This window comes from Lathyrus oleraceus, chromosome 3, assembly GCF_024323335.1.
Source record: "Lathyrus oleraceus cultivar Zhongwan6 chromosome 3, CAAS_Psat_ZW6_1.0, whole genome shotgun sequence".
NCBI lineage: Eukaryota > Viridiplantae > Streptophyta > Magnoliopsida > Fabales > Fabaceae > Lathyrus > Lathyrus oleraceus.
This window is the reverse complement of record NC_066581.1, coordinates 281,967,534-281,980,721: the sequence shown is the minus strand read 5'-3', so window position 1 is coordinate 281,980,721 and position 13,188 is coordinate 281,967,534. Positions and strand designations below refer to the sequence as shown.

Genomic DNA, 13,188 nt, shown 5'->3' with positions numbered 1-13,188 from the left:
TGTGTGCTTGGAAGCTGATGTAAGTCCAGCGATTGGCATTCGGGTTCCAGTGTGGGTGTGTTTGGTTCGGAAGCTGATGTAAGTCCAGCGATTGGCATTCGGGTTCCAGTATGGGTGTGTTTGGTTCGGAAGCTGATGTAAGTCCAGCGATTGGCATTCAGGTTCCATGTTTGCCCGTGTTTGTGCTGTGTTGTTGGCGTTCGTGAGCCGAGCTACGAATGCTCTGATTCTTCTTCGTCCAAGAAGATACGTATGCATAGGATGCGACATCCTAACGAGCATGTTTTCCCCTAGTCCGAACTACTTCGACTCTGATGTCTATGCTAGATAGACTAAGTAGGCCCAGGATGCGATATCCTGTCGAGTCAGTCTTGTTTGTTTTCTTGTGTCTCTTTCAGCCGATGTTTGTTTTTGAGCAGTGTTTAGCAACCATTTTCCTTCCTATTGTGCGTGGATCCCGTCGAGTACGACGAATGCGTAGGGGTGCTAATACCTTCCCTTCGCATAACCGACTCCCGATCCCATTCTCTTTGGTCGCGAGACCATGTTCTTTCCAGGTTTACTTCGAGCGTTTCCTTTCCCTCTTTTGGGATAAATAACGCACGGTGGCGGCTCTGTTGTTCTGTTTTCCCGCCGGTTTTTCGCGTAATGCGACACATGGCAGCGTTCGATATGATCGAACACCTGAAGATGCTCTATCAAGAGCAAGCAAGGCATGAAAGGTTTGAAGTTTCAAAAGCCCTTTTTCAAGGCAAGTTAGCTGAGGGAGCCCCTGTAGGTCCCCATGTGCTCAAGATGATTGGGTATGTGGAAAACCTTGAGAGGTTGGTTTTCCCCTCGGAAAGGAACTTGCGACTGATTTGATCTTGCAATTGTTTCTAGATAGATTCAGTCAATTTGTCCTAAATTTCAATATGAATAATATGTACAAATCTCTTCCTGAACTACTAGCCATGTTAAGAACTACTGAGTAGAATCTGAAGTCAAAAGGGAAGTCCATTTTGATGATCGGAAATGGAAAGAGACAGAATAAAAGGCCCACCAAGCAGGGTGATAAAGGGAAAGGCAAGGAAGTTGCCAAACCCAGACCCACTGTTGCTGCTTTGAAGCCTAGTGGAGGCATAACAAAGGCAGGCACCTGCTTCCATTGCGGTAAGACCGGACATTGGAAGAGAAACTGCCCAAAGTACCTGGAAGATATGAAGAATGGAGTAGAGACTTCATAAAGATCTTGTTTAATTGGAAAGATGACAAAGTCTCCATTCACAAGAAAAGGTGAAAGAGCTAAATGATCTTTTGGCCCTCATACATACTAATGTATGTGGACCAATGAACATACTTGTCAGAGGAGGTTTTCAGTACTTCATCACATTTACTGATGATTTCAATAGATATGGTTATGTGTATCTAATGAAACACAAATCAGAGTCCTTTGAAAAGTTCAAGGAATTCAAGAATGAAGTACAAAACCAACTAGGTAAGAATATTAAAACTCTTCGATCAGATCGAGGTGGTGAGTATTTAAGCCTAGAGTTTGTGACCATCTGAAAGAGTGTGGGATCCTATCCCAACTTACTCCTCCTGGAACACCCCAATGGAATGATGTATCTGAGAGAAGAAATCGAACCCTATTAGACATGGTCTGATCCATGATGAGTCACGCCGATCTTCCAAACTCCTTTTGGGGACATGCATTACTGACAACAACTTACACACTTAACCGTGTTCCATCCAAAAAGGTTGAGAAGACACCATATGATATATGGAGTGGTAAGAAACCACATATGTCTTACATGAATATTTGGGGTTGCGAAGTTTATGTGAAACGACAAATTTCAACTAAGCTTGAGCCCAAATCTGACAAATGCTTATTTGTGGGGTATCCTAAAGAAACAAGAGGGTATTACTTCTACAATCCTTCTGAGGGAAAAGTGTTTGTCGCTCGAACTGGAGTTTTCCTAGAAAAGGATTTTATTTCCAAAGGAATCAGTGGGAGGAAAGTAGAGCTTGAAGAAATTCAAGAATCACAAAGCATTGATACACCTATGGAGGAATTAGAGCAGGAAACACAAGTAGTTGTGGAAGAGCAACCTGCTCAAGTAGAACAAGACCAGCGTAGGTCAGGCAGGATACGTCACCTACCTGAGAGATATGGATACCTCATAACTGATCAAGGTGATGTATTACTCATGGATCAAGATGAGCATGTGACCTACCAAGAGGCCATAAATGGTCCTGAGTCTGAGAAGTGGCTAGAAGCCATGAAATCTGAAATGGATTCCATGTACGCAAACCAGGTTTGGGCCTTGGTAGAGCCTCCTGTAGAAGTTAACCCTATAGGATGCAAGTGGGTCTTCAAAAAGAAGACTGACATAGATGGTAAGGTACATACCTATAAGGCAAGACTGGTTGCAAAAGGATATAAACAAATTCATGGGGTTGACTATGATGAAACCTTTTCACCAGTTGCAATGCTTAAATCTGTTCGGATTTTACTTGCTATCGCTGCATATCATGATTATGAAATATGGAAGATGGATATCAAAACTGCTTTCCCTAATGGGAATCTTCTTGAGGATGTGTACATGACACAACCTGAAGGATTTGACATACCAGAAGAAGCCCAAAAGATATGTAAGTTACAAAGATCAATCTATGGATTGAAGCAAGCTTCCAGAAGCTGGAATCTTTGTTTTGATGAAACAGTAAAACAATATGGATTCATCAAGAACGAAGATAAGCCTTGTGTCTACAAGAAGGTTAGTGGGAGCATGATCGTTTTCATGGTATTATATGTAGATGACATATTACTCATTGGAAACGATGTCCCTACCCTGCAACAAGTAAAATCTTGGTTGGAGAAATGATTTTCTATGAAGGACCTAGGTGAAGCAGCCTATATATTATAGGGATCAGAATCTATAGAGATAGATTACAAAACCTGCTTGGCCTAAGTCAGAGTACATACATAGACAAAGTGCTGAGACGCTTTAATATGCATGATTCCAAGAAAGGATTCATACCTATGCAACATGGCCCGTGTCTATCAAAAACACAATTCCCTTCAACTAAGGAAGAAAGGGATCGCATGAATAAGATTCCATATGCATCAGCAATAGGATCTATCATGTATGCCATGTTATATACTCGACCAGATGTCTCGTATACTTTAAGTGCAACGAGTAGGTACCAATCTGACCCTGGTGATGCTCATTGGGTAGCTGTCAAGAATATCCTTTAGTATTTGAGAAGGACTAAAGACTCATCCTTAATATATGGAGGTCAGGAAGAGCTGGTTGTAATTGGATACACCGATGTTAGCTTCCAGACAGATAAGGATGACTTTAGATCGCAATCTGGTTATATGTTTTGCTTAAATGGTGGCGATATGAGCTGGAAAAGTTCAAAGCAAGATACAGTTGCTGATTCTACAACCGAGGCCAAGTATATTGCTGCCTCATGTGCAGCAAATGAAGCTGTTTAGATCAAAAAGTTCATTAGTGAACTTGGCATAGTTCCTAGCATTGTGGATCCCATTGGTCTCTATTGTGATAACAATAGTGCTAGCACACAAGCTAAGGAGCCTAGATCTCATCAACGATCCAAACACATACTTAGGCGTTATCACCTCATTCGAGAGATAATAGATAGAGGAGATGTGAAAATATGCAGAGTACCTACACTTGACAATATTGCTGACCCACTGACAAAACCTCTTGCATAGCAGAAGCATGATGGCCATACTAGATCTATGGGCATTAGGGGTATGCCTGATTGGCTCTAGTGCTAGTGGGAGATCGTTGGTGTAAGCCCTAGAGGCCAATACTTTTGGTACTTGTATCGAATTATTTATTAATAATAAAAGGCTTTTTCTTTATTATGTTTGTTTAATAAAGTCCCTAGAATAGCTAGTCCGTTTAATGTATCAAGTATGACTTAATCATGATAACACATTAAACATAAGGACACTATTCTTAAAGTATCCGTAGTCGAGCTTTATTGTGAAGTGAGATAACATTAAAGCATTAAGACTATTATGTATATAGACTGATGATCATGTCTCATGGGTCATGGATAAAGAGTTATCAAGTCTTAAACGTAGGTATGAATATTAAGAGTAATATTTATACTGGATTGACCCGCTATGAGAATACTATATAGAATGTTATAAAAAGTGTCATATGTTATTCTCATGGTGATAATGGTGTATACCACCCTTCGACCTGAAACCACTATGGACCCTAGATGTAGAGTCGAGTGCCTTGTTGCTGATCAAACATTGTTCGTAACTGGATGACCATAAAGACAGTTGATGTGTATTCCACGAAGCATGCTAAGGGACATGAGTGACCTAGATGGAATTTGTCCATCCTGCGTAACAGGATAAATGTCTATGGGCCTAATATTGAACTAGACAAGGATGACACGGTCTATGCCTTGTGTTCAATATAGACATAAGGGCAAAAGGGTAATTGTACACATAAGTATTATCACAAAAGGATGTGTTAGATCACATGACATTTTCGTGTCCTGGGTAGTAGTGATGTGTTGTTAGATACCGCTCACTGTTTATTATGTTAAATGCGTGATTTAATATAATTGCCAATGTCGCGAAAACCTACAGGGTCACACACAAAGGACAGATTGATGAGAGATAGAGTAACTAAGGAACACCGTAAGGTAAGGTGCACTTAAGTGAATTGTAGAACATCGTAAAGTACGGTGTACTTAAGTAGAATACGAAATATGGTAAGGTACCACGTGCTTAAGTGATTTTGGCATATTATAAGATATGGGCCACATACACTTAAGTGGGATTTTTTAGCTTATAGCCCACACAAGTGGTTCTATAAATAGAACCCTTGTGCAGAAGCATTAGTGAAGTTGCATTTTTCGTTTCTCTCTCTCTCTCTCTCTCACACTCAAAGCCTTCATTCGTAGCAGTTGGCACTGAGATTGAAGGAATCCGTTCGTGTGGACTGAGTAGAGGCGTTGTCATCGTTCAACGTTCGTGATCGCTCCGTAGATCTGCATCAAAGGTTTCAATCATCACAAGAGGTAACAATTCTATCACTGATCATGCTCATTCGTAAGGATCACTAAAGGAGAATATTTTAAATTCCATTGCAATTTGGATCGCTATTCTCCTTCAATAGAACCCTGTGGGTTCTTGACATAGAGGAATTAGAGAGCTCCTGTGGGACCTCGACTCGTTAGCGTCGTAGAACCCACGTGGTTCTAGACATAAATAAGTGGGAGAGCCCATGTGGGACATCGACTCGTGGGCATCGTAGAACCCGATGGGTTCTAGACATAGAGAATTGGGAGAGCCCTTATGGGACCTCTACTCGTTGGCGTCGTAGAACCCAGTGGGTTCTAGACATAGATATGTCGGAGAGCCACTAGGGGACCTCGACTTGTTGAAGTCATTTTAGATACACCAATGCTTGGCTTTGTTATTAGAATCCCCATAACCCATATGGGTTTTCGAATATTAGTAGTGACCAAATCCCGAAAGACTTAGATGCATATAGGTTGTGGAAAATCCCGAGTAGATCTCATTTTTTATTCTTTTTTGACGATTGATCTCTTTGATAAAATATTTGATCTGTTTGAATGAAAATCAAAATAGAATGGCATTCCCAAGAAGATTTTATCTTATTCCTAGATGAGGTTCGTACCGTATAGATTCAAAAGCCTTAGTGGGTCAGGCCCTACGGCCAGGGGATCTGGATGGATCTTGGCATATTACACACATATCGATTAGCCTCAGGTGGATCATGGTGGGTCTCGACGTATTGTTAGGGATAAGTTAACCAAGCCGCTTAAGGTCAGAGGTATATCGACTGAAATGCCATCGTATATTAACTTAGCTCTTTTTATTTGTCAGAGGTATATTAACATAAATTCGGTCACAGGTTCTTATTTGCTTGGACTTTTGATTATGTCACAAGTTTTAATTAAGATAACCTGGTCAGAGGTTTCTATTTACTTGACCGATTTTTCAGAGGTTCTTATTTACTAGGACTTTGGATTCGGTCAGAGGTTTTAATTAACATAACCTGGTCAAAGGTTTCTATTTACTTGACCGATTTGCCAGAGGTTCTTATTTACTTGAACTTTTGATTCGATAAGAGGTTTTAATTAACATAACATGATCAAAGGTTTCTATTTACTTGATCGGTGTGCCCCTGTGGAGGTCTTGGGTTCAGTGGAGGTCTTCGTCGTTCTCGGCCCTTACTTTTGTTGGAGAGTAAATCTCTGTCCAGACTTTATTCTCGATGAATTACATAAAAATGATTAAAAACACAAACAATTCATAATACTCAGAATGTGATGCCGAATTTTGCATCAGATTATTGTCCCAACGAGATCAACCTATTTCTCTTCTTAAACTTCTAATATGTTTAATTTGTGTGACATCTTGGTCATAGTATCTGATGTCTTCTGTCTGAAAATTTTGAGTCTTCGATAGGATTCCGATAACCATCCTGCCTAATTTTAAGGGTTAGAAAAGAGGAGGTGTCTCCCTCCCTCGCAGGGGAAAAGAGCTACACCCATTATCTAAAGTAAATTCTAAATGGATCATTAGATCGCCTAATCCAACAATAAAGATAATTAATTTAAAGTATACACTTGTATTTGTCCAGCCTCTTAGTTTTATCAGTGGTCGCGCTTAATAAGTTCATAATTTCGTTAGCTTATATTTTGGTACTCCCGATGTGGTGTGACACATTTCACCTTTTTGTGGACAACTTGTTATCTTTTAATTTTTTTCCTAATAGATCACTTTATTTTCGAGGATGTCTTATGACATACTTCGACATCCTTGTTTAATTGTAAAAATCATGTGTGTCATCATTACTTCAACATCATAAACAACAATCTCAATCTAAAAGATTTAAGATTTTGCTTTCAAATTTGAACTCCCGTGCATCATAATCATATTGTATCCATGGCAATAGAAAACAATTATAAAGCAATACTTAATCATCTATTTGGATTAAGATTTAAGCTTATTGAAATACATATAATGTATCTCACATTCAAACTAGTCAATTAATAGGAAGATGATGCAATTATTAATTAATTGCAACAATTGGTACCATTTGTCCGACATATATTAGCCTGACTGTCCCATTCCACTACACCTTACACATTGGAAAGATACAAGAACCAAACTCAAAAACTCGCTAAATTTGAAGGGCTCACATCACTTGTCACTATTACTTCTTTCTCTTCGTCATTAACGTCTACTCTATAAACACCTGAGACACAAAAGTTCTATAATTTCTTAAAGCTGATAAATATAGAAACTGAAAATATGAGTTAGATTTTAAACTTTATCTTCAACTTTTCCAAGTACTTTCTTGACTTTGGACTGACACCCTTCACAATTCATATTTACTTTGAGAACAAAAGTTTGTACCTTAGAAGATGCTAGAACCTCAATATTCAATAACTCATATTCATTTGTTAACATTTTCAACTAGGGTGTATATACATGCATGCATGTATCTGTTTTGAAAAATGCTTCACCACCATGCATATATAAAAATAACATTCGTACTTTGAGAAATTAAGAATCCAAACCTTACTTCATAAACAAACATGAAGATGAAACTTTAATGAAAAATGATGGTGAAGATTGTGAGAGAAAGAGTAAATAATAAAGTTACATAATCAAACTATCAAAAATGATTATGGTTTGAAATGGTGGAACACTAAATAAACATATATGAATACATCATAAACAAACACATATGTTCTCATTGATCTGAAAAAATCATGCGCTTGTATGAAGGTTGGACATGAAGATATGAATTCAAATCCAGAATTAGAGACTAAAAAAAAAATTAGGTTATAGAGACTAAAGCCAAAAATGCACCAATTTATAGGGACAAAAATAACATTTAATCCAAAATTTTGGGTTTGTGTTCATAGCTTCATCTCTAACCATCATACAAACTCTGAATTTTTTCAAATATAAAATTGTTCCTTATTTTCCCTTTTCATAAAAATGATTTCTCACACTTCTATCAAGACCAAAGACTACCACTGTACAATAAAAATCCACCACCAATTCTATTAGGTGATAAAGCTTGCAAACTCATATCCCATCATTATAAATAACAACTAAATTAAATGAAACAGAGCAAAGTTATGTATTGAGGATTTGGAACATAGTAAAGTTATCAACTAAATACATAGCCATGGATGAAGGTGCAGAGGAAGAAGAAGAATATGGATTAGAGGAGAGAAAGAAGAAGTTCAAATTGCAAAATAAATTCATTTTGGATTTAGTCCTTCGCATTATGTAATATATACATATGCATTACAAATATAAAATAAGAAACACAAGTGGCTTAATGGAGAGTTATATATGTTCTAAATATAAGGTTCATGGTTAAACCCCTCTTAGGTTCATTTTTTGAAAATTTTAGCGCGCACACACACACACACACACACACACACACACACACACACACACACACACACACACACACACACACACACACACACACATATATATATATATATATATATATATATATATATATATATAGTCCAAAAAGTACATGTTTGTGCATGTTCCCCCATAGAAGGGCATAAAGATTCAGAGGTCCTACTAGGTATATTACACGTTTGAGAGGGAGGGCTAACTCAGTGCGGCGAGTCACCCTACATGAGGGTATTTGAGGCTTTTTAAGGGACCAACTCACATGAGATGAGAGGTTATGCTGGCGGCCAGGATGCTGGGTTGCAGACGGGCGGTTATATTGATGGTGTTAAGGTTATTAGGAGTGAGGTGCTCTCTGAGTAGTATGTAGTTCTAAATGTGTATTACATGAGAGTTTGTCCTTTATCCCCTTGAGGGATAATGTATTTATAGGTATTCCGATGGTTTTGCCCCCCTAGGCGTCGCCTTTACCGCTCCCCACTTACTAGGGAATGTTATTGACTGTCCATCCTCTTGGAGTCAACGAGAACTTTCTCTTGTGTGACTCATACATCCGCGGGCCTCCCTTACAAATCCTTTAGATTCCTTCCTAGCATGTCATTTGCTGGGTGAGGGCGTCCTAGCCTAAGGTATCCCAAATATAATACTACATAGTCCCTTAAGCACGAGGACTCTTCTTTAAAGGGTGTATGTTTAGAGTCTACTCTCCTTTCCTGAATGCGCCCCTCACCCTGCTGATGACTCCCTTGACCGAAAACTATGTCACTAGGCGGCGATGCTTCCTTTACAGGAAAGTCCCTCGGTGAAGGTGTAGAAATAGTAGGCGGGATATTTAGTTGTAATCCCCTCCCGATGAGTCAGCATCCAGGTGTCCCTTTTTTAATTAAGGTAAGTTATCCGAGACTTCAACGAATCACGATGCATACATATTTTCCTTTATTTAATCCAAACAATAATGACTTGTTTTTTGAAATTGCAAACGATAGTGGTATGTGTAGGTAGCGTGTAGGTTTCATAGAATCATGTGGGGCTTTAGAGTTCTCCTATAAGAAAGATTTTTCACTTCACCTTCTGTTTTACTTTCTGCAAACTTATTCGAGCTTTCTCCTTTTGATTTTTCAACGCAACCTTCAACCTTCTCATATGTATGAGATTATTTACTTTCTCTAATTCAGGATGACGGATCTTAGATGATCTATTTGGTAGAGACTCCATGGTGTTAGGTATAAGATTTTTAGGTAGATAGTTCCTTTCCGATGGTCGCGACGGTGGTGGTGACTTCTTTTTGTTCTATTGTTTTCATATGAACAAAATGTCTTTCTCCTCCGTCATTCCCAAAGGTGCTGGTGACTTTGTCTCCACTTATGCTTCAGAGGGACAAATCCGTATCATTTTAGCGGTAGTGGATGTCTCCTCCTCGAAAGATGAGGACCAAATTATCTTGTAGACTTGTCCACCCTCTTTAACCATAGTGAAATATGAGAATTATAATCACAGTTGAATGAAATAATCATAGTTATTATACTTTTAATGTTAAAATAACAACAAAAAAAATATTAATGGCCACAAACTTATTTTTATTAAAAAAATGAAAAAATATTAATGTTGAAATTTGGGATTCATTCCAAATTATATGACCACAGATATTTTCAGGGATCCGTGATAAAAAGTTTCTGTATTTAAAAAATAGAAAAATGATAAAAACTATTGGGTACGGAGTGAAATGCAAAGTTTTTTTATTTTGTGGTAGCATTGATAGAACCTTGGAGTTCTTGTCTCTGTCACATAAACAAAGTGACGTGTTTCATTTCATGGCTAGTAGTGTCAGTACTAAGAAAGAGATTATCAAGGATCATCTAGAATTCTGGATATGATCGTATAAAGCTGAATTTGTCAATTATTCTACACCGATTTGTTTAGTTTCTTTTGCGCAATTCGAACTGTTTACTTACATGTATTAATCAAAAATGAAAAAGTGTAAAGTAGAGTAATTTAAATTAAGACTCTTCCTTGCAAAAAGACTTACATTTTAAGATGATGCATGTAAAATTAAAGGAGCCATATTCTTTAAATTAAGAACAACCTCCTTGCAATCGTGTGTTTATTTAAATTAGTAGTTTCTATCTACTGCATTATTGTCAAATAAACTAGGCCAAATCACAATTTTCTTCCTTGAATCTAAAAAAGCTACGTCTCAAAAATAAGTTCAAAATTTTCTCTCGGATTGTTGACATTGAAGATTTTGTTGAATAGATAGCTGCATCTGATATCTTCATGCTCAACTTGATCGACCTATGTAAGAATAAGAAGAATCAAAGATGTATAAAAAAAGAACTAAGAATGATGACAAGTAACAATCAAAACATAACAAAACACACTTTATTTATTACAATTCATCCAGTGTCCAATCCACATACTATGTCGAATTCTAGGCTCTCTGCTTATATGGGGAGAATCATAACAGCCGATAAGAAGAAATAATGCGGCAAATAAGCTAATTTATCAGTCAACGGTTATTTTTTTTATCAAACAGAGTCTTATACATGAAACTTTAGAAAAAAGAGATAATCCAAACAAATCAAGCAAGGAAGAGAAACTCACTTTCAGAAAATTGGTACTAAGCTTTCAACAAAATCTTTGGAAAATTCCCAACTTAAATAACAGCTATTTCCAGTATCTTTAATTCCATTACCAGCAATAACTTTTGTTCGCTTCACTCTATTATCTCTCCAATTGTAGATAATTGCCTGGGATTCTTGACGACTCATCAATACCAATGTATCATTCAAAAGAAACAATGGCATCACATAAAAATTATACCTACTAGACAAATTACTATTGGCATAGCCTATTTGAAGATTCTCGTAACTAACTTTAAGGAGGCGAGTCCAAGAATCTTGAACCCCAAATTGTTTCATCTGCCATATAACGAAATGAGTTTCCTTGTAACCATAAGAAAAACTAATGCAGCCCTCCAACACACCAAAGACGGCCTCTCTAGACACTTCGTCAAAATAACGAGGCAGTAGATACTGATTGAATGTCTCGGTTCTCAAATCAAATGAACCAATAACAATTTTCTCAGCACCAATATCATCATTTTGAATGGCCAACCAATTGAGAGTTTCACTCATATATACATAATCGGATAAAAGACGAACAACTGGGAAAGTTTCAACTTTTCTCCAAACATCATCACCCAAACTAAGAACTTTCACATCAGAGGTCAATTCATAAAGATCGTAACAGCACGACACCACTTTATAAGTGTCCTTAGAATTATCACAACCAAATGCGAAGAAGAAGTGTTTAGATGAAGAACCATACTCACGAAAATGTCCAAAATTTTTAGAAACTCTTCTGGTGGCTGGATTCCAAACACAGAACCAGTAATCTATAGGCCGATACTCTCCTACATTACCTTTGTGATTTATAAAATCACCAGTCAAAAGAATTAAGCCATTGCATGAACCAATTATACGACGGCATCCTTTGTTGTTCAAATAATAGTTAACACCATCAAAGAGGGTGAGTGAGGAGTTATCGAGTAAACGGGGTATAGGGTATGGAACAAGGTTGCAATCAAGCCAACTATAAATGGCGGACTCGGAGATTTCTGCTTCGTGACATTTTACAAATGAGAAGAGCAGATTTTGTCTTTTTGATCTCTTAAGATGCAATTTCACGAAAGCAGGATCGGAGATGAGGGTGTTCAAAGGATCACTGAGACACTTAAAACGGAGAAGAGATTTGACAGGAAGAACAGAAAGTACCTCTGTGATGAGATCGTTAGGAAGGACCATCATAACTAGATGCACAAATGATAACTCTAATTTCTTCACGTTGTTTTCTCCGTTATGGTTTTTTGATTTCACAAATAAAGCTGCTTGAAAGCCATAAAAATAATATAGATATTCATTATTTTAAGATGGTTAATTTGGGATTTTAGGGTTCATGATATGGTCATAGGAATTTTTATACATTACAGACTTTCAACAATTTGTATAACATTTTGCATTTTAGGGTTGCTGATATGGTCAAATGATGTAACCGTAACTAGATTCTCGCCTAAAACACTATAAGTTAATTTTTAAAATACATTATTAACAAAAATCTTTATAGTATCTAGTTAGTGTGATTCTAATTAGGGAAACAATCATTTTGGTCACTATTCATATAAAACAAGTAATTATAATATTTAAATATAATAAAATTACAGATACATTTTTAAATGCTTCTTTATTTTTAATTTGAGTTTAATTATTATGAACGGGCAATGAATTTTTTTTTACATCATAAATGCATAATAATCATTTGAATGCGTTATTTTAATGAAAGTTAAAATAAAAGTCAAACCATTAATAGTTTAAAAACCGGATCAAACCGGCTGATTCAACCGGTTGGATATGGAATTGAAGATAAATTCGGTTGGATTAACCTTTTAAAATTATTTCGTGACAATGAGGTCAACGATGATAGTGATTTCGTCCATTTTGCATTGATGGTCGAGTTCGAACCCGTTAATGTATAAGAGGCCTTAAGTGATCCAAAATGGATTTGAGCTATGAAAGAGGAGCTGGAATCCATTGAGAAAAATAGTACTTGGGAGCTTGTTGATCTAGCTAAAGGGAAGAAGGAAATTGGTGTGAAGTGGGTGTTCAAATTAAAGGCAAATCCCAAGGGTGAGATAATCAAGCATAAGGCTCGATTAGTGGCTAATGGATTTT

At 37.1% G+C, this 13,188-nt stretch overlaps 1 protein-coding gene across 1 annotated transcript; it reads right to left on the bottom strand.

Annotated features, from left to right (window-relative positions):
- Window positions 1-10,429: 10,429 nt before the first annotated feature.
- Window positions 10,430-12,498, bottom strand: LOC127127035 (F-box/kelch-repeat protein At3g23880). The gene is made up of 2 exons (XM_051056116.1): window positions 11,063-12,498; window positions 10,430-10,753 (listed from the first exon to the last, which is right to left on the bottom strand). Exon 1 carries the CDS (start codon window positions 12,265-12,267, stop codon window positions 11,065-11,067), a length of 1,203 nt encoding a protein of 400 aa, XP_050912073.1. The 5' UTR covers window positions 12,268-12,498; the 3' UTR covers window positions 10,430-10,753; window positions 11,063-11,064.
- Window positions 12,499-13,188: the final 690 nt, after the last annotated feature.

Excerpts from the sequence above, each read along its gene's own strand:
- LOC127127035 (XM_051056116.1), bottom strand. The coding sequence starts at position 12,267 with ATGATGGTCCTTCCTAACGATCTCATCACAGAGGTACTTTCTGTTCTT.